General features: G+C 37.7%; 1 protein-coding gene across 1 annotated transcript in view; it reads right to left on the bottom strand.

Moving 5' to 3' along the window:
• Positions 1–4,282: 4,282 nt before the first annotated feature.
• XKR4 (XK related 4) overlaps positions 4,283–23,294 on the bottom strand; it is a 214,205-nt gene continuing 195,193 nt past the window's right edge. The window contains exon 3 of the mRNA XM_042869786.1: positions 4,283–5,229. Within this exon, the coding sequence (XP_042725720.1) occupies positions 4,283–5,229 (947 nt within the window). The remainder of the gene's footprint in view (positions 5,230–23,294) is intronic.

Genomic DNA, 23,294 nt, shown 5'->3' with positions numbered 1-23,294 from the left:
CAGGCCAATCAAAAGTAAATGAAAATGTTGGCTTTTAGGTAGAATGGGAGTCCCTTCCCAAAAATAGCACCAGTCATGCTTTTATTACCACTCATGAATTGCTCTTTTGGGTAGATCACGGTATATTGATGAGATTACCATGTATCATTTAAAAAATGGGTTGATTAGATTTTCACCATGTATTAAAAACTGCAACTCCAAAAATTTTTAGATTTTCTTCCTCTGCTTAAAAGTTTACAAAATCAGACCTCTAAAGTCTAGCAGTTATGTTTGGAAGGAATATTTTCCGTAATCTCAGTGCTACATAAATTAATTGATACAAAATTTGTGAATTTGCCAATGAAAATAGTATTTATATGCCACCAAGCCCAAATAACCCAAGCACAGAAACACTGTTCTAACACAAGAAGCGTATTTTAGCTGACACAAAGAGAAGTGGAAAATATTTTCATCATCATTAAAACTGCATTAAAAAAAAGTATTGCACATTTTTTCAAATATTATTATAAGACTATCTTACTATAGAGTAAATAACACTTCTTTTAATATAAGACAAACAGTTTATCTTACATTTTCTGACTGTTTTTTGAATGAACATGGGTATGCGTTCTTTTCCTTTGGAGCAGTGAATTACCTTTTCTGTAGCACACAAATCCACAGCTCTCAAAATTTTAGGACCAAGATAAGTTACCTTGAAATTTGCTGGCAAATTTGTTTGGTTCATTAGGACAATGCTTACATTACACTTCCTTCTAACAGAGATGTGACTACTTTCTTCATCAGAATGTAATTATGAACATTTTAATTTCCTGTTATTCTGCAATAGAATTTAAAAGACCTGATTTTTTTTCTTATTTCAAAAGCAGAAGATTTTTTTTTTGCTATTGCTGTTTTTGTTGAACTTTATTGATAGACCTTAAAACAGTTTGCATTAAAAAGAATAGTGCATATTGATTATTAACTGTCCGTAAGGCCATCATGGGATTTAAATGTGGACCATATTTCATTTTGACAAGTTGTATAAAAAAATTCTAACAGCTTTTATGGTGACTGTTCACAGCAAAGCAGACTAACAAAACTGTCCATGTAGTCATCTGAGAGTTAAGGTTTCAATGGCCGTTCTGTTCTCAGTGCAAATGTCACTGACATTACAAACATAACAGAGCAGGGCTGTGGAGAGCACATTTTCACTCAGAATAAAATGACTTCTTATTCCAGAAACACCCAGCCTGAATTCAGAAGGCAGTGGAGTACGCATACTGCTCTGTGTGTATGTAATGTCATGTATGGCACTGTGCACTCAGAACCTGCAATAGTTTGCTTGAAGTGAATTGACAAGCTCTACTAAAAAATACTAAAAATGATGGGAGGGTAAGCACATTAACTGGTAGATACTAACAATGGAAAAAAATGAAATCTCTGTATCCTTCCAAAACCAGAGAGAAAATCAAACATACCCACTGCTCGCCTTCTTCAGAAACCTTGCAATGCAAGCACTGGTTCAGTCCATAACCCTTTGCAATCTGCACTGTTTCTTCAGTGCTGTCAGCCCTTACCCAAGGGCTCACAGCTCTGAGGAATAGCAATGTGCCATGAGAAGGCCATCAAAAGAGGGCCAGGACTGCTGATACCTGGGATGTTGTCCTTCTCTCCAGGAGAGCCCATGCGGTCGGAGAGCACTGCCCGCTGTGCCCCGCTCACACTGTTTCTGAGTTACCAAAGAAGCACCAAACATACAGAACGGTTTCAGAAAGAAATCCTCACATCTTGGATTACAAAGCTTACATTTGTTTGTAAAGGCAAATTTCCTTTTGATACCAAATGTTGGATTCTGGAGCGAAGGCTCTATTGGATTCATCCAGACAAAAGGTTTTGTCCCCAGATCTCTTTTAGCAGTTCTTACAGCGGTGTATTTTTTGACATAACGTGAGAGATCTTCTTTATAGTCATCTATGTCTGCATGGAGGGAAGGGCAATCACTTTGCACAAAGCTTTGGGTTTGGACTATCAAAGAACTTTTTTATTTAAAAACGGTTATCGAGGCAGCTGGCCACTGCTTAATTTGAAAATACCTAAGAAACCTTCAAGCATGGGTGTTTCCTGATCTGTGCAAAATTCCTTCTGACTTGCAGGTTCCTGCACTTCCACAGATAGATATTTTGTTTTGAGGAACTAGCCCCAGCAAAGATCAACAGATACTGAGCATTTCTCTAATAAAAAAGTCAACATTAAAAATGGCTAATCGAATGCATACAAACAAACAAAGGCATGTAACCTCTGCCATTTCATACTACAAATATTAATAACAGGAAAGACTGAAATTTACCCAGCAGCATATACAGCAGTGACTACACTGAATATACCTGACATGAAGATTAAAATACCAATCATCAGGTCTTCTCCATCCTGACAATGCCATTTAAAAAAGTAACACTTCAGTTCTGCTTCACTGTCCTAGAACGGATGGAAATAGTTTTAGCAAATTGCTTCTTATAGAATCACTTGGTCTCATTACAAACCACTTATACTTGAAGCAGGATCCGCAGTTTATGGTGTATTCTAAAAGTACCCATGTAGGCTTTCATATCGCATTACATTGCAAAAACAAACCCATAATGTGTGAAAACCAGGTTTTTATCAACCTGCAGAATCTAGCTGATAAAATTCATGGACCAATTCTTAAAATCTAAGCTATAAAGAGAATGAAATGTATTAAAAGATTTGAGGTTTATAAAAAGTAACCTTTTTATACCATATTTTTACTTTACAAAAATATTGAAATAATTCATGAGTTTTTCACTCTGCACCAGCTTTAAAAAAAATACTATCAAATTTTGACTTGCACCTTTAATGCATCTGAAAGCACCATCAGGGGATACTTTTAACATAAAGAAGGATACTGTTGACTAGATTTAGGGAGGTATTTCAAACCCAAAAGCTTGTAGCAAAAGCACTCTGTATTACAGCGTAATTTTTAGATATATCTGGAACAAGTCCTGAACAGGCAGAAGAGAGCTTCCACACAGCTTGGTTATGTCACACTTCACTGAATATACTTACTCAGAGGTGGCTGAAAGTCTTTAAAAGACATCACTTTCACCTTGGGTGGGAAAAATCAGAGCTGTCTCGACACGTTGAGAACTGGATTGGTCTTTCCTGCTTCTTGGTCTCGTAGGGTTCATGCCACTCGTGATCTGTCCCTTGGGCAACATCAATCTTGCGGTTACACAATGTTTGGCACTAGAAGGGTATGGCATGTCACAGTCTCTTGTCACCCCTGCATACATTCACACTGAATCATGCATTCCCAGTTCTGAAACAGAGAAGTTTCAGCGTGTTCATCTCCTTGTAGTTCCTTCTGAAACATCTGAATGGGGTCCTCCAAAAAACTTTAGAATATGAAAACTATACTTCCCTGTTCTTTTACATACATATATATATATATATTTTTTGCAAATTGAACGTTGAATCATGATTATCATTTAATTTACATCACTACGTGCTGGAGCTCCTTATTTCTCCTGAAAACCAGAAGTGAGCTGCATAGGATTTCTGTTGAAAGCAACATAAAGGACTTAAATTGCAATTAAAAAGACTTTGAAATTCCACAGAAAACAAACAGTTCTGGTGGTGTCAATGTTTGTGAGCTATATAATCAGTTATTTTCCATTTATAACCTTGCTAACATGATGATTTCTCTTTTTAATTAAGAACTATTTTGCAAACCTGTCTAACCTGAATGATCTATTTATGGGGTGTCAAACACTACTATGCTCCTATTTTCCCCTAGAAACCAGTTTTAATAATGGCAACATTGTGTGCTACAGTTTTGTTATTTTTGAGAGGATTTTTCTTTGCTTGCTTTTGCCATTGATTATGCAAATATCAATCATTCATTTCTAAAATAAAATGCACTACTGGCTAAAGTTGAAAGCTCTGGTCAGAGCCCCCCTGTTGGTTTGCTTGTGAGTACCATGCAGTCCGAGTTTCATAGCAGCAAGGAGTCATGGGTGAGTTTTCCCAGGAACTGATCAGTATGTGTGGGTTGGTTGTAGGCTTTTTGCTTATTTTTTGAGGATTTCAGGTGATGTTGCTGTACCAGTGTCCTGCAGATGGACTGCACACAGTGGATCAAATGATAATCATGATGGTAGCCAGACTAAGAACACTACAGCTTGTTGTCCTAATGGTAGTACACAGTTTGTTATTCCTACAGCCCTCCCATCAATCCTTAACTTGGACTGTAACGGCAGAGCTTCTCCAAGCTGCGTTTTTGCTTTGTCTATAATGTGGTTTCGTATTCCAAACGCTCCTGGATGAGGGCATCATCTTTATACTGTAGCCGTGGAGGAGCAGGGGAACATTCAAATGCTAGGATTGCCTTCCTCAGGCTCCTGTCCAACACGTGTCTCTCCCAGGCTGGGTACCTGTTCCTGAACAGATCGATCTTAATGACCGACTCCTCGATCCGGGGTGGGCGGGATGAAGGTGTGGATGGAGCAGTGGGCCTCACCTGGAACACAGGCACACACCCGTCCCTCTCTGCGAATTTTTGATCCCGCTCACTCGTCACACTCCGGTTGTTGGAGATGGACCGAAGGGTGTTTGTTGCCACTTCCGTGGGTAGGGTAAAGGCAGCTGCAGGGTCCTCACAAGCACAGCTTGGCGACTGCCCAAACCTTGGTCCGTTGGGATGAAAGAAGGCATAGTACATCAGCATAAAAACAATGCCTGTCAGAAAGCTGCTGAACACCACACACAGTGCTGGTATGGCAAATGCATCGGAGATTGGTGGGGCCTTGTAGAGATACCAGAGAGCACTCAAGGCGGTGTTTTCCAAAAGGATCACAAAATAGTAAATGAAAAGCCTACAGCGTGTCCTTCCTTCTTTGACGTTAAACCAGCTGAAGATATAGATAATTCCAACAACCATGTCAAAAACTATCTCCTCCCATTTGGTGATGCAAAACTCTGTCTCGCAGTGGACGATCCAGAAGGTCATGATGCACCAGTGGAGCACGATGAAGATCCCAAAGTACAGCTGGAAAACCGAGGCAAAGAGAGCAAAAGTAATGACCCTCGCTGCAATGGTGAAGAAATGCCAGCAAAACTGGATTATAACAGCCATATAACTGATGGGTTTCTTGTCGTCACGGGAGTCACGGAGGGCCTTCTGGTAGGAAGCCAGAGCCCAAGCTAGAGATACGAGAGATGCTGCAGCAGTAAGACCTAGGAGAAAACAGGAGATGAAGTTAGGGCATAATTGGGATATCAGTGCTTCGTTGAAACCGGTGAGATCCTTGCTGCTTTAAATGCACTCCTCCATTTGGATAGTAAGATCTCTTTCTTCACCTTTAGCTCAGTCAGTAAGGAGAAACAGACCTTATACCTGAGATTTTGCTGCCAGTACAAGCACACTGTATGTTAGATACACAAGAAAAAGAGTGGCTAATAAACTACATTCTGAGGCACTCATTTGGCAGCTTTATGTTTGAAATCAATTCAGCCATTCGCAGCCTAAAGGAATTCAGGAATAGGTGTCTCTGCCATCTGTGTGATTTAGCAGGATCTGCTCTGGTTATCGTATTAAAGAGTATGATTTTTCTGATTTTGATAAGTCATTCAAGAAGTTCAGTGTAAAGCAAACAAGCCTTTCTAACTAATTACTAATGGCTTTCAAATTACATTCTCACATGCAGTTTACTAAATCAATAAAAATGTGAGAATATGTCCCCATTTTTAAATGAAATTAAACTCCTGGCATATCAAAATTTAACTGTCTTACTCTTGCTGGGGGAAAAAAAAGGGCACCCATTTTGATAATCCCATCACATTTTAACAGAATAATAGTTGGAAAATATCAAAACTTCATTTTATTGCAATTAGAGGTTTAATTTTAGAAATGCTGGAATTTTCTATGGAATTAAAATTCTGAGTGTAGATAAAGTCAGTTGACAGTTATGAATACATTTTCATGGAGCCTCATACATATCCCATATACCACAGAATTTCCTATGTAGAAGGCCCTAAATGATAGCATTTCTGAAGTACATATCAAATATTTTTCATTAAAGAGTGCAATACAAACTCATTTCTCATGAGATTATTTTTGTGAAAATAATTCTCATTCACTCGAAAATGTAAAAACAGTAAAAACTATTTTCACAAAAACTTTTCCATACTTATTTTGAGTGCGTATTATTCATTTTATTTAAAATGAATTTGACTGCTCTTGGAAGCTAAACATAAAAAACTTGCTTTGCAATTGAATCTCACTTTTAAATTCATCTGTTACTTCCATTCACTACCAGACAGATATCTTACATTCCCCATTTAAGCAGTGATATAGTTTAAAATATTTATTTGAATATTTTAACACTTACAGAGCATTCTGCTAGAAATACATTATAATTTTTCTTTGCTAGATGATTAATTTTTATTTACTTATGACTTGTATCAAGCTGCTTTGTTTGGATGGAAATGGGAATTCAACAGAAAGGCAGAAACCCTGCAGAGGAAAAATATATCAAACATTTCATACTTAAAACTGATCAGCTGAGCAAATTTTACATGCAGGTAATGAATAGAGTTGTAGACCACAAGAAGATAATAAAATTTCAGCTTGTTCAATGTCTAAACAGTTGCTTAACTTTGAGCAAGTTATTGAAGAAAATGAAGCTAAAAGGAAGAAAACATTTCCTTTGTCTGCTGTCAAAAGCTGTTTAATCTTTTCAACAAACTTCAGATCTGAATGCATAAACAATATACAACAGCTTTCTTTAGCACCAAACCATCAAGAATAGATTACTTAAATACAAATTCTAAGTATATTTTCTAAACACACAGTGGTAAATCTAAGCCAAAGCACACGTCACCATTTCTTTTTAGGAAAAAAAAGAAAAAAGTTTATGTTAAAACAGAAAGATGTAGGTTATGGAAATAACACCTCATTCTATTTAAGCTTAACACACTAAGATTCTTCTCTTAAGTAGTATGCAGGGCTTCATTGCTTTCAGAACGGATTGTTTTTGCCAATGTTTCTCCTACATCACGGGCAAGGAGCAAATTACATTGTGAGCTCTGACGAACCCATGAATTTAAAAAGCCCTTTTTAAAAAAGGAAGATAAAATAAACAAGAAGCAGAAATATAGAGCAGACTTAGGATTCTGGGGAAAATTTTGAATAAAACATCATCATTCTTCTTATACACCTCTTACTTAGATGCCTGGATGTCAGAACACTAACATTACTTCTTCATGCACAGAATAAATGATCAGCCAGTAAGACAGGAAGGAGACATGTTATAAATTGGTATTTTCATTTCTGACATGCATATTTGCTCTTCACGCCGGGCTGCCTTTCAGTGACCGTAATCTCTGGAGATGACACTTAACAGCTCAAAATGTAGCTCCTCGTGTTCCTGCAGGAATGTTTTAACTGCTCCTGAAAAAAGCGTAGTTCATTTCTCTTATGAAAAAAAAAATAATAATAAAAAAGGAAAAAGTGGAAAATAGGACAAAGGATAAGAGAATCTTTCAATACAAATGAGCCAGTCTGAGCAAATGCTCAAAAATAGCATTATCAGCACAGGGAAGAATAACATGAGAGAAAAACCCATATATTTCCATTGCAAATCTAACTTTAATGACCTCACACACTCCCCCAGCGGTTTGTAGAGATATCATCAGATTTGCATTAGGAGGTGTAAAATCATTCATTAATGCGCACAGAATGTTCCAGATAAAATTCATAGGAATTTCCAGTGCTCTAATGCTAATTAATTCATAGTCATTTTCTGTGACAGAAAGAACCAAGTACAATAGCAAGGTAAGTCAGTTATTTAAATAGTCATTAAGAGGGAAACATTCTTGTGCTTTTACAGAACAAAATCAGGAATGACAGCTTACAGGAAGGAAAAAGGCATCAAGGGAATGCACGGAAAGGAAGAGCTACCTGTTAAGGCATTGTGTCTCTAATTTTGCGCTATTGGCAACGATACAGACTTCAGATAAGGCTAAATGCTTCATGGACACCATCCATTTCTCTTTATTGGTGAACAATTACTAAAAATAATGTAAGTGACAATAAATGGCAGTTTGCTACTAACTAAATACTACAATATAAATAAATCACTGGGAATAGTTATCAGTGAAGTGAATTAATATTGAACGGAATGGGTAATTGATTAATTAGAACATACGAATTTCTGAGGACGTGCTCATAGATCCATATTTCAAAAGGGAATTAAAATATATTTCTATTATTACCAAAACAAAACTTTAAATGGCACCAGGAAAAAAAAAAAAAAAAGACAGAATGTCCTAAAGTCCTAAGGGAAGACAAAAAAATTGTAGCAAAAGAGGTAGTTTAACTTTGACATAGGAATGCTTAGTTGCCATTCCAAAATGAGGTGACAGCTTTGTGGAGCCCCAGTAAACAGAACAAACACTGGTTTCCCTGCCAGCTTCAGCTTCTGCACCGACTTCAGGCACTACTGCAACTTTCTGGCATATTTCACAGCCATATATTTCAGAGTTTTGTATTTAGTCTTGATCTTAGAAATTAGCTAACCATTCCCAGGAAGTATGTACTCCAAAAACTAGGTACTGAACCATTACAGACTACTAAAGTCTGGGAAAGCACAAATTCCTAAACGAGTCTTGGGAAACACAAATATATGTTCCTATTCCTTTCTATGGGTGAATCCTCAGTATGTTTTGCAGTACGTGGTTTGATCTCTTTAGAGACTCCAACTCATTGGGAATGGAGTGTTTCTACCTACCACAAGCCACCTTAGCCGAGCCCCTTGACAATAGCCTCAATGGTGAGAACAGTCAGAAACACATTGCACTGGGTCAGCTTTCTGTTACAACTAAGCATCTGTTTTGAGTGAAAAAGACAATATTATTTCTTTTTGTTAAGGGTTTAGCATTACTTAATTACATTATCTGTATAAAGGATCACCAACTTTGTAATTACAAGTGAGTTTCAGATGTCCCTGAGATAATGGACTTTCTACTTTAAAATACAGAGCAGAATTGCCTTGACTGAACAGCATTAACTTACTTCCCTGGAAATTAGTCATTTCTGTAGATATGAGAGAGGCTTTTCATGTGAGAATGTGGCATACATGTATTGGCACTGTAAATCTAAGACATAATAAACTACAACATGCTGCAGCTCATTACAGAAAAAGATGAAAAAAGCCACTAAAATAAATGAAAGAAAACAAAGGGAAAAGAGAATGTATGTGAAGATGGACGTGTTTATAAATGTAATATTATTTCAGGGAAGCAAACTCAAATAGTTAGAGGAGTGCTAACAAAGTTCTCCTCAACAGCAGTTGTGAGAAATCTGACTGTTTTGACTTGTTTTGCTCATGAGTAATCCAAATGGAATCACGCACAACAGATAGGGGCTTTCCATATCACACTTCTGCTTGACAGTCACCACTTAATCGTATCCTGCTGGCACCTCTGTCTTTCCATTATGGTTCTTCCAAACATGTATAATTTATTTAACTTTGAGGAAAGCAATTCAATATCTAAGCAGCATATTTGTTCTACTGGTTTGTACTTTTCTTCTGCTCTCGCAATATAATCTTTAGAATTGAATATAACTGAAAAAATCTTTGTCTCATTCTCACGCCAATTTTATCTTCTCCCTGATTCATACATATTTGAATGTACATGAAAGCATACTCAGATCCACAAACTACTTTTCTGTTCTAATCACATTGGTTCATGAAACTGCTATACAATAAGTTCAGGATACCTCAGGTCAGCTGAAACCCCTACAAATTAATGAATTTATAAGAGAAAATGCTCTTTGGCAGACATGATTTCAGAAACACAGCTCCTGCCAAGGCTGTTCTCTCTCTGCTACATCCTCCCTTTTAAACTTGCACTCATCTCACTGTTTCCAGGGGTAAATTCATGCTAAAAGCGGGAATAAGAAGCAGAGCAGGACATGTGGGAGCGATAACTTTGCCTAGTACCTGGAACTAGGAAACATTTTAAGAAAACCAATTTTTATGAGCTTCTTACTTGGTTGAAGAAGTGACAATAAATGCATCCGAGCTTCCAGGTGCTTCACTGCAGCCAAGAATCTCTTAACACTCAACCCCCTTTCAGGCCAAAATCCTGTAGGAAACAGTATATCACTGCTGCTCCCCTCCAGCTTCATAAAATGACTTGGTATATTAACACCAGGCTGCTCTGTGAAATATGCAGGATAGTGATCTTATGCAGGACTGTATCTGTCTGTGTTCTTGTTGTTACAGATTCTCCATAAGTGTGTTGGCAGGATAATCCTATTACTTTCCCACAGCAGCAAGTTAGTCTTATATTAACTGTCCTCACATATAGTCAAACACCTTTGAGCAATTGAAACAAATTTGTTGAGGTCAGAAAGGGATTTCTTCTTCTTTCTTGCTTGCCAGTAGATCTGATTGTTCCCAGATAAAAAAGGCACCTTACTGAAATACCCATTCCTGTAGATCTGTTTCAGACTGTTTACCACCCACAAACATGGGGAATGAAATTTTCTGAGGATGAGTCCCCAGGAGTTCGTATTTCCAATATTTTTCACAGGTTACATTCACAACTGGAGATGAGTAACATGGATGGTTTTATCAACTTACAGCATATGGTTTAATTTCTCCTGCTGCATACTGGGTGGGATAACGCAGCGTGGAAGATGACAGGGACACTTCCTCATTGAAATGTAAATGGGATTTATGCCTGATATTACCTCTCTTAGAGAGCTCCATAAAGTTTAGAGAGAACATGCAAGCATATATAAGAATAACTTCTCCCATGATTTATTTCAGCTGCTATGCTATGCTCAGATGAGGCAATTTCCAGCTCTTCCTTTAATTTGGCTGTCCACGGAAAGTCATCTTTGTCCTGAAAGCCTAGAAAGCCTAGATCAGTTACAATCAGTCTTACTCATTTAACAGAGTTCTAATTTTTTTCCATTGGTGGTTTGGATTCAGTGTAGAGGACAAAAGGTTGGCTTACTGTGCACACCAGTAGCAGACTCAGGGTTTGTACCAGACACCTGCTCAATGATTTGGCTCTGGTTGTACTCAAGTCCATCTTAGCAAATCTAACTGCTAGATAAACTGTTAAGACACTTCTGCTAAGCAGCCATCCTGACCATAGCTTTAAACAGGCCCGAAGAAAAAACTGAATGAGTCGTAATTTCAAGTCAATAGAAACAACAGCTTCTCTTTGTTATTTCCTCAATACTGAACCATGTCTTTTATACAAATGTTGCTATTAGTATTTCAGAAGCTATCTTAGAAACTATGAATAAAATCTATTGATGAATGAATGATTAAAAAACAGTCAACTTAGCGTGCAGAGATGAGAAGGACCATTCAAGCTGGATCTCTCCTGCCTTTTGAGAGACCACAGTTAGTAATGCAAGTTTCTCTTTCTTTGTTGGCAGCTAAAGATGAAAGGGTTTGGGGCACAACACCCAAAACTCTGCTACCATCTCATCAGTCTGTAAAAATAATTGACACCATGCCAGAGTATGCTAGCAAAGGCCTGCTACTAGCTGAGTTAACTGAGTGATTTTTGTTATTTTTTATTCTACTAAAGCCTTCTTATAAGTTAAAATATAGGAGTCCTTATTAGCCACTAGTCAAGTCCAGCCCTTTGCAGGCAGTGGATGCTCACATATGTCATGCAGTCTGCACACTGTCAGGCTCAGAAAGACAGCTTGAAATAATGTGGTGCATTGGGAAGCTAAACTTAGACTTCTGTACTCTCACAGCTAGACTCATTCTTGCCTGTTAGGTAATTTGGTATCTTTATATTCCAGTGAAGTGTGTGCAGCATAAACATATCCACTGAGTCTAGGCTCATTTCCATGATTAGTACATTTCTTAGGCAAAAAGCGCATTTGACATCTTTACTCTGCTACAAGTAGCTGATAGAAGTCAAGGCATTGTCTGAAGAGTGCAGCAACTCCAAGGAGAACAGAACCCTTGTCATCACCTCTTGAAGGTAAACCATAACATGGTAACATATTGCTATGTAAAGACAAGGCACCATCTATGGGAGAAGGCCCCTGTCTGCGCTGCCTGGTCCAGTACACTGCATATCTGGACATCTTCAAGAAAGTAAATGGCAGAAACAGTAACACTTCTCCCTGGTATATAGTAGGGGAAAGAGGAAAAGATGTAGTCTACACAGAAAAAATCTCTTAAAACATAACAAAATGTGTAGATATTTTCATATTCCTAAAGAAAATATCTTTTAAAGAACATTCTACTTATCTACAATAGAGCACGAACACTGAAATGAAATGAGTTAAATTAAAAATCAGGTGATAACAGAAACAGTATTGGTTTCCTAATCAGTTCTTCATAAAACTGTTTCCCAGTGCACTGGGAGATGGGAGCAAGGAGGGGGAGGAGGTTGCAGAGGTGGCCTCTGAGAAAATTGTAGAACCATAGAGGTCGTCTAGTCCAACTCTACTTGAAGGTATAAGAGGTGGCCCTATCCCAGACACAGCCAGGTCTAGCAGTGTCAGATAGGCAGATGAGGGGGAAGAAAAAAGGGTAGAACAAGCAGTCTGAAAATCAAGGTCAGGAAAGAAGGAAGAGGTGCTCCAAGGTACCAGAGCAGAGGTTGACCTGTAGCCCATGAAGGACCATGCTAGAGCAGATCTCTACACTGCGGTCTCTGGAGTATTCCACACTGTAGTGGGTGAGTACTTTTTGAAGGAGTATCAGCCCATGGAGGACACATTCTGCAGGAGGCTTTTCTGAAGTAACCGCAGCCTAATTTTCTTCCCTCACCCTGCTGAGGAGAGGGAGAAAGCAAGCAGCTGTGTAGGCATCTAGATGCAGTCCTGGGTCAATGTACCACATCCAATCAACTCACTGCAATATATTTTTGCATGCACAAAACAACACTGGAAGGACCAGACAGTACCTGACCCCCTTTTCCTTGCACAGAAATACACATAAACACATCTCAATCTTCTGTCAATAATTCTTCCTCTGAAGTGTGCCCTGCACATTGGTGCTCACAGAATGGATGTCCAAAACTATCAAAGCTACCACATGATTTCCTCAGATTTATTTAGATGACCCGGTATCAGAATGTACCCAGTAACCACGAGGATTGGAAATTTACTACAGTAAAAGTACAAATTTTGGAATAGAATGTAGAAGAATCATGGAATCAGTCAGGAAAAGACATTAAAAAATCATTGAGTCTGTATGGGAACTGCTGAGTCACGGCCTGAACCTCTGATTGATCACCTGAGGTGAGCCATGAGTCAGCCAGAGGAGCACAGGTGAAGGCAATTCTCCTGTGCTGCTGGAAGGGGTGGAGCTAGGATGCACCCCTCCTAGACCTATTTAAGAGCTGGCTACCAGTGGGGAAGGTTCTCATCTGGAGATCCCTCCTTCTGGTGTTTTGTGGTGTGCCCAGCATAAGGGTAAGCCTTCCATTTATTCTCTCTTGTTTATTTTGTGATTGTAACATCTTGGTATCCATTGATTATACAGAGTCCAACCACAACCTAACCATACTACCCTAACTCTAACAGCCCTCTGCTAAATTGTGTCCCTGAGCACCACATCCGAACAGCTTTTAAACACATCCAGGAATGGTGACTCGGTCACTAGTACATGTTGACTTTTTTTTTTTTCTATTGATTTAATGTAGTCACATTGTCTTCTGATTTTCATGAATGAAATGAGCACAAAATTTGACACTTCAGTAATGTTGCATAGTGTACAACACAAACCGCAGAGGCTTGCTTCAAACAGTTATGCGGTAAATCAGAAGTTTCAAATAAGAGAGAAAAACATTATTCTAAGAGACACTTACCTTCCCTTTAAAAATGCAATTTTTCTCCAGCCTTTCTTTATCTACCTTTGGTTTTCAGCCATTGATTTTGGTGATGTTCTGTAGAGGTCTCACAACCTAAGCATGACATTTCATCGACCTTCAGAATTTTATGAGCAAAGGTTTCCAGGACATACATTTCTTTCTCATTTAGAAACTGTCAATACCTTTGAAATGACACAATGTCTTTATTTTTTTTCCTTTAAAAAATTTATTTATCTATTTACTTATTTATTTATTTATTTTAGGAAAGATTCTACAAAAGCTGTTATGACCGTACTGGCTTCAGTGTGGTAGCACAGACATGAGTATCATCTGGCTGATACAAATTTTATTTCTCTTCAAAGTGTCTATTTTTTTTTTCTTTCAAGAGATGCTGAATATCATAAAATACACATAGTAGTATCACACTGGCCCTAAAAAAAAATCTATTAAAACTTCAGGAAAGGAAGGGATAAATCAATATATCAAATGTAGGAGAATTTTTTTTGTTCAGATATTGCACTAGCAGCAGCCTCCATCTAACACAGAGAAGACTAGAAAACAAGACACGTCTTGCTGTGGAAAATATCTGAAATACCTTGCACGAAGTCTTATCACAAGTCAATAGCCTGGGACCAGATCACTGATAATGAAACACCGATTCCATGCAGAAGTACAGCATGGGGCCATTAATCCCCTCAAATCTCCTGAAGCCATAAGTTTAGATTGGTTTCCAGTGGTTCATAGGCTTGTATTGGCTTTCTACAGGGGAATACATTTCTTCCTCATTAAGCAACTGATATTTCTGCCACCTGAACATTAAAAGTAGTCTGAAGTTAGTATGTTATATAATACAATTTGTATAATATATATATATATAAAACATTTTTTTGGTGCCGTTTTAAGCTTCTCTAAGCTTTTCCGTTCTGAAGGGGTGATAAGGATAATGTCTGCTGTGGTGCTTTGGGACAAAAGGCAATTATCATTCACTCTGAGAAGGAAATCAATTTAGCATTTGTGCAATCCTTCTTAGCAAAGGGAAAACTGGAACTGCTATCTTTATTTGGTACACAGCATTATTTAAGTTTCCCTGGATCAAACTGAGATATTACAATTCTCACTCTTCATTATGTTTCTTTCACTTTGACAGGCTTCAAATATTTTTTTCACAGTAATTCATTAAACAGACTGTTTTTCTTTCCTGTTAGCAAAAAACCAAACATTAACCTTTTCACCTTTCTCCCGAAAGAAAATCTATATATTCACATACTGTGCAGGTAATGCAAAAGGAAGCAAAGTCAAACTGATCTGAAGAATTTTCTGTGTATTCTGAGGAGTATGGAGATTAATTCTTGTCCTAGCTCATGCCTAGTTTTGGATTACTTTAGATATCATGTGTATAAATCAGTTATCAGTAGGAAAGGATTCCAGATATATTTTAACTTATTTCTGATATATCTGAATATGCCCCCATGATATACATCGGTAAATGTTATGTATTATATGTACATTTTATATTTGCAGTATATTTAGAGGAATGGTTCACACCCTCAAACTGTTTTTTTTCTTGTAGAAGTACCCATAGATACTAATTTGACCCTTTTCTAGCATTTGCAGCTGATCAGTCCCACAATCTCTTAATATTCCAATGACTGACTGGGAGATTAACGGCCTCTGGGATCACTTTGTTCCCATTTTTTGAAGTTTCTTCAGTGGCTCTGTTCTCCCGGAGGTCTGAGCCACAGAACAAAGCACAGGCTTTTAATAGTGGCCTTATTGGTGGTTTGCATAGTGGTATGACCACTTTGACCAGTGGTCAAAGCCACAACTTGAAAATGAGATCTCATAATGGAGCTATTCTTTCTGCTATTACTATGCAATCTTCTGAACCACTGTTCTTTAAGAGAGACTCTCCCATTCTGTAGGTATACTCTGTGTTCCTGATTCTGCAGTACACTTTTTCAGTATCAAAACTTATCAGCTGGATGTGACAATTTTGACCCAATTATTCAGATCAACTTGTGATTGTAATCTCTCCTACCCCCTTTGCTACTCTCATATCTCTGTACGTATCATGTGGGCAAAGACTGGGCAAACTTAGCCAGCCACTGGAAACCCAGATAGTTAATATCACATTTCATCATTCATAAAGTTCCTAATGCTCTCAGACACAACAAGGACAAGGACAAATGTGTGATAAATGCTGCTAAGCATTTCCTCACTCACTTTTCCCTAATTTTCATATTCATTGTAGATACAGCTCTTAATTAACTTAATGTGAACCCCATTCATCGCTGCTTCAAAACAAGATCTCATGATCTGAAGTCTCATGAACATGAACCTAATAAATAAATAAATGATTCATTATAGTTGCTGTCATCATTCTAACATATAACTTTGTCAGTGAAAGGAAAGAGATCTGGGGAACAAGACCTAAGCTTCAAAAAATGATTGCTTGCAGAATTCTACTACTGAGCCTCCAAATCTTTTTTACCCGAGTATCCAATTAACATTTATATTATGTTAAATTGTATTGATGCCAGCCTAAAAACATATAATTATTTTTATCTCTTTGCGCTTTTTCTTCTGCCATTTCCAGACTACTTTCTTTAGACATTTGGCCATCAGTGTGCTCTAAGGTAATTTTTAAAAATGATAAACTGATTTTAACAAAATTTAACATAGGAATAGATGTCTCATACTAAGTTCTGTTAAGGACTTTGAAAAACAAGAACTAGGGAGGGGTTCAAAGAAATGCTTCCATTTCAGGAGAGGAAAGCAGACTTTACTCATTTTTATGCCTGAATTTTGAATATTTTGGTGTCTTCAGGCAGTTTTACTCCCAGAGAAGAGGACTAATTAGAAAGCGAATGCATGCCTGGCAGCATCAAATCCACATGGATATATCTTTGAACTAACATCAGCAGACACTGTCTCTTACCCAGCCAAACTCAGAATTATGATGGAGAACTGGGAACGAGGCAGAGAATGAAATGCATAGTGTGGCAGTCTGGGAGCAATGAGGGAAAAATGGAGATAATTTGAGGGCAGTGGTTAAGCACAGGGTGATGTAAGAGATACAGTGCAAGAAGATTATGAAGATATCATGTGTTTATTACTACAGCAGGGATAGTCAGAAATCAGTAGGAAATGTGCCTTCATTATTTTTGCTGTTTGAAGAATCTACAGAATTACATTAATAGGCACACTGCTCTTCTGGAATTCACCTGCTTTTGTTAACAATGAATGCTTCTATGTATAACTGAAACAGAGAAGCTGGAGACAGTATAGCTCGGGCTGGAAACAGAGAACAAAGAGGGCCCTGTAACTAACTGGAACTCAGAGACCCTCAGCCAATTAAAAATCTAGCTATTCCTTAGGAAGCAAGGTTCACAGAAAGCCTTCTGAGACATGCACACAAACGTGCTGCCAACCAGAGCCAGAACCAATGCCATGACAGTCAAACATAACTTTTCAAGATTTGAAAGGTAATATGGAAACATAGTTTGCATTCAGCTTACAGGCTATCTATAAAAATACCGAAATAAACAAAATTTTGAGATATTGCTACTTAATTTGAAAACTAAGCACTTCATGGTCTGATTATTTACTAGTATATTCTCCTGTTTCTATTGCTGGTTATTTTGAAACAACATGTTATGGACAGTGATAATAGCCTAAATAAGACTAAATGCAGCACTTTTGCAATAAACTAGTCTATCTAAATTATTGTGATTTATTTTCAATTTTAACTTGATTTGGCAGGCAGGAGACAGAGAGACAATTATGTTTAGAATAAGGGCACCTTGTGAACACAAGCTTAGATTTGGTTCTTTATTCTGTATCTAAAACGTAATGTCTATCAAAGTTCTGTAGTGCAAGACAATTTTTGCTTTCTAAGGTACCCAACGTCTCCTCCTTTTCCCACAATATAACCCCATTTTGTTGATGCAGCTTTTCCTTCATGTCTTTCTGTCCCTAAAATTTTTCAATATCACCTACCTCTCAAATGTTGCTTGAGACACCTCCCTTTCTTGTCACCTTACCTACCAGACTTTTCACTGACCCTTTTCCCAACATTCCTCATATTTCTTACTTTTTCAGTTTTTCTGTCTCCTTAGATTTATTTTCAGCAGACATGCTCAAGACATACAGGCTCATCTCTTCCCTTTGTGAGCCAAACATTTGGTGTCATCATGGCTGTCTTACGACAAGGTGCTCAGGCTTATGCTTTCAGATGCAACCTCTTGATGGTCATTTTGGGATCAGCAATGTGTCATAGTCCACCATAAATCCTAGACATAGATCACCTCATTCACATTTCTCTCATCAGCAGGCTCTCCCAGCAACTCACTGCTCTGGTTTCCAGCCCGGATCTAAACACTGACACCTTTTTGATTTTCATCAGGCAATCTTTTCAATCAGCTCATTGGCTTACCTTTATCATAACCAGTTCTCTCAAAATCCTGTTAAACGACCTCTTCTTTGAGGTCAAAAAAAAAATCAAAAGATTCTCCTACAACTCCATAGGAAATTAATATTCTTGTTAATTTTAAAGGAAGTGTTAGTTTTATTAACTGCTTCATATTTTAACAGGAAGTGTTCTACTGAAGAAAAAAGATTGCTTGTATGAGTAACTAAAAAACGACTATGGGTATTCACTGCTTCTTACTTTTTTCCTAAGCATTTCTAGTTATCTAGTGCATTTCAAGTAATGTTCTTCTCTTCTGACTAATGTTCCTACTTGCTGAATTTTGCCATCAGAATAACCTCTGCCCTGTGCCTCTATTCCTTTTTAGTATCTCTCTTTTTCACGATGAGGTGATAAAAACCTGAATGCAATAGTCAAGTAACACTTATTTGCTGTCAGATTTATTTTTGTCTGGAAAAATAATAATAATTTACAGTATTCACACTGTACCTGGATCCACGAATTAATAATAACCTAGCATTAAAATAGATAGGTATACGCATGATCTCAATACACCTTATTGTCAGTGAAATTATAACAGTTCATAAGCTACTTCTCTCAAAGGCTTATAGGATGTGTCAGCAATGTTTGTGTGTGCCTACATCCAGATAGTAAAATGCATTATTCCTGTTCCAAGTATAATCCCTATCGGTGCTGAAAAGGTGACGAAACTTCCCCACATAGCTCCATTGTATTCCTGTAAGCTCTTCCAAATGAGCAACGTATTATCTCTCAGAATGTGAGTATTCCTGTGAATGGGACATTTCAATAATGCAGGTATAACACTTTTTGTCAAAATATTTTAGTATTCTTTATAGTCATTTCATTGTTCTCAAAATAGCTCATGAGGCATGTCAGTATGACATCCATTTCCCTGCTGGATGAACAAAGGAAAGAAAAAATGGAATGATCTGTCTAAAATATCAATGTACAAAGCCATTTGAGGAGGGGGAACCCAGGAGTTCTTAAGCAGAATCTACTACCCTAACCACAAGGGTCATGCTTCAGGGGCACCTCACTACCATTTTGCAGCAAATTCCTTGCCCAAAATTTCAGACAACAAATGAGCTGTCTTCATTGGTATGATGCTTATCAGGAGAGTTGAACACTATTGTTCACGAACCAGCAGAACAATCTGTGCTTGCACCACAAAAGTTAGTTTATCAGCATAGATTTGGGTCTTCAGAAGCCTGTTTCCTGAGCAATTAGGCTACCAAATAGATAAGCAGCTTGTTTTTTAGGAAGCTGTTGCCAGCTGAGTTCCATTCAATCTATCAAAAGAAAGTGGTCATAAAAAATAAGTCAAAGCAAAAAGGAGAAAATGTTTTCAAATTAGCCTTCAGCCATACTGGGCAATAACAGGGATCTCATTCTTAGAAGCCTAATTCCCCTGGGTAGAACAATTACAACTCAAAAAGACCTCAACCAGCTATTCTCAAGAGCTACATAAATAAAACCATTTTGTCAGATTATCAGCTTTCCATGATCTGTATTAGAAAGTTTGTTACTTAGCACCTCACTGCCTCTCACCTGAGGCAGAGTTCAGCCACTACTTCCGAAGATGTTGAGAAGGCCTACCCCAAACATAGGCTCACGTTTGGGTAGAGAGGAACTTTTGGGTAGTACAATACAGCTTTTCCAAACTTAGATGCCTTTCATGAGATTATTAAAGTGGTGATAGATTTGGTCAAGACTTCACATTTCTGCAAACAGACTTCTTGGTGGTTTTCATGTTACTTCACAGCAGTAACTGTTAGATGAACAAATTCCTTTGTTTGGTTTTACTAAGTTCCTTGTAGTTTGGTGTGAAATTTCAGTAGTTTTTTTGGATCTAAAACAAAATTCTGGATCAAAGTATATATGAGCATAAATTCTATGGCTTATTTATGGAATATGGTTTGCTAAATCCTTATGGATCCTTTGAAAATGTCTTCTCTGACATACCTAGTGTGACTTGAATTTATTATTTCCGGTCAATGGCATATTCTACCACAGTCACATGTGGTACATGTGTGCTTGTTGCCATGGGTTATACACATTGCCATGCTGTGTAAATATCAGTTTAATAGCAGTACTGACTAAATGAGGATATTGGCTTAAATCCATATTTTCTGAAATATTCAACATGAAGGTGGGCAGCGATTAACTATTCATCCTTAAAAACTTATTTTGCATTTTTAGAATGGAAATCAGGCTGCAATTTTATAAGCATATTTGTACGTAGAATAGTAATAAATTTCCCTAACTGTATCAAAGCTAATGTACACTAGGTATCACCAACCTGAACAGAATTATTGCTGTATGGTAATTATGTCCTCAAAATAGAAGTCTAAAATGTGAGCACTTAGGTGCATGTAATGAATGTCAGACTATCATACAATTCTTACTCTGCACTGTGTATAATCACAGAAACTGAAAAATATTCTGGGCTTACAGTTTCTCTTTTGTTGGACTGTTTGGTAAGTTTGACTGGCAGCTTCTCTGTTGATTTTTTTTAGCCAGCAGGGAATCAAGCTGTGCAGTCACTTTGAGTGACAGCTATAGAAAACTGACTAATAAGCTAACACCCCTCACTGCAATTTAAAACTGCAAACGTCATCCAGAAAAAGAAATGAAAGTAGCCTATTTGTATAATAAATGAATTTATGAGGCATGTATGATAACAGAACTGAGGAGGAACAGGATGCCAATCCAGGTGGGCTGCACTCAGCAGGTATCCTTTGCACAGCACAGGACGCCTTTATATCTCAAAAGGCGAACACTGCATATCCTGGCTAAAATGCTGATTAATTATTTAAATTGTTAATACAATTGGTTTTCATATTTTTGGTTTCCCAAGATGAAGTTAATTAAAGCACCCTTTGCACCTTTGAAGGCAAATGCTTTAATAATTAAACATATTTGTCACAGGTACTTGGCCCACAAGGCTTCTGGAGAGAGGAACAAGGGAGTTTGCCAATACCTTAACCTGGTATAAATTAAAGCAGTTTCAAGGTGGTTGTCATTTGCCTTTGCTGCCACCAGTTTTAAAGGAATATTGATTCAGCTGATGAGCTCAGGAGGAGCAGAGCCATGTTGCTTTTCCTCTGGCCACGTTTTCTGTGCCGGGAGAAACAGCTCTCTGCTTACTGCAGCATCAGGGGATTGGTACACACTTGAAAGCTCTCTGAGGTCCCCAGCTGCAAATTAAGGGCTGCTCTGTGGTGGGAGTGATTGCCTATGTATGGGAAGCGGGTCAGCCTGCCAAGAAATCCAAGACTCTTCCCTTGGTTACAAAGCATCAAAGCCCCAGAAAACCACCTCACATAAATGTGTGAGAGAGGAGAGGGTGAGGAGGGAGTGATGAATAGTGAGCAAAGGTTTAATAGCTTTTATGCAGCTAGAAAACACCTATGATCTTCTGTATCAGGAAAAAACAGGCTCTCCAGAACTGCTTTCAGTACACATATTTACAAAGGGGGAAAACGTACTGTAAAGGAACATAAAGAGCCACTTCTTAATGCAAGTTTCTTTCTTGCACTAGTTGTACTTGCCAGTACTTCACCTTAGTAAAAATGTTTACTTTTGTTTGCTGAATGGTGACCAGTGGTACACAACAGGGTGCACAGTGAACACATAGCACAGTAGGATTTGACTTCAGTCGAACAGAATCAATCAGAAGAAAGATTTCAGTTGAAATTTATGAAAAGTCCTGATTCCATTTTCAAAAGTATCTTTAATTCACATCTTTATAGTGGTACTTAGTTACTTAACCACTTGGTGCCAGAGGAAATTGGATATTAAAGTATTGTAGATCAAATCCTGAGCACCAAGATCTCTACATCTAAAATAACACTGACATTAAGTTTGCTGTAAGACCCCTACTACATCTTAGAATAAACCCTTATGTTGAATCCTTGGTGCCAGTTCCAGTTTGGAAGCTTTTTTGAACTTCTGAGTATCACATCAACCATTACCAGTAGCTCTTCTTCTTCTCTGCAATGTGGGTAAGGATTACACAGGCTCAGGATGTTCCAAATTAACAGCTCTTCTTTTTTTTAATTATCCAAGTCTTTATACTTTGTGGAGGAGATCTGCACTGCAAACATGAAGCACCCGTAAAACCTACTTGGTACATAATAAGTGGAAAAGGCTACCTTACGTTACTTAGGCTGATTAGAGGTTGGATCATGGTTGCCACTATCAGGGTTAGATAATTTTCTAGAATTTTAATTCTGACATATTTTAATTTCCTAATTTACCTATGATTTAGATTGTTCCCATTGGTTTTAACATTAAGCTCACAGTAGTCTTAAAATATAATTATCTAAGGCTAATTATCTAGCAAGAATTTCCTAATGTAACATTAATTTCTGCCCTTGCTTTATACCCCATCACAAAATGTATTAGCAATGGGCACTTCTTTAGATGCAGATTTGTCTGTGGCTTGCACAGGGACAACCAGATTCACTGTCACAAACATTTCCTGAAAAGAAGACTGACTACAGTTTTTGAACTGGGAAGAACTAAATAAGTCACCTTGAGGGCATATGCACTGCCCTGGGAAAAATTACACTTTTTCAATGACAGTTTTCTTCTGCTGACTTTTAAATGTTTGGACTTGCTTTGCAGCTTCCATGGAGAAGATGAAAAGACTCTGTCTAGCTAAGATATATCCTTTTCTGCTTTCAGTCAATTAGGCGTACATGAACTTGCATTTCATTTGTGCAGATTTTTTTAAAAAAGTAGAAATAAGTGAAAATTTTAAGGTAAGGTAAAAGCATCATTGGGACAACCTTCCAGGAGAGAAACCTCATTCTTATTCCGAGTCCACTGAATTTCTAGTCCTTTGACAAATTGCCAATTCCTTGCAAAAGCCTATGGATTTTACTAAGTCTTGCAAAGTGAGTGTGAATGGAGGTAAGGGTTCTTTCCAACAGTCAAATACCTGAGCACAGTCACAAAAGACTTTTCTCTACTTGCTGTC

The sequence above is a fragment of the Lagopus leucura genome, unplaced genomic scaffold (genome assembly GCF_019238085.1).
Source record: "Lagopus leucura isolate 7727_CA_CO unplaced genomic scaffold, USGS_WTPT01 Super-Scaffold_100002, whole genome shotgun sequence".
Taxonomy (NCBI): Eukaryota; Metazoa; Chordata; class Aves; order Galliformes; family Phasianidae; genus Lagopus; species Lagopus leucura.
This window is presented reverse-complemented; position numbering and strand designations above follow the sequence as displayed.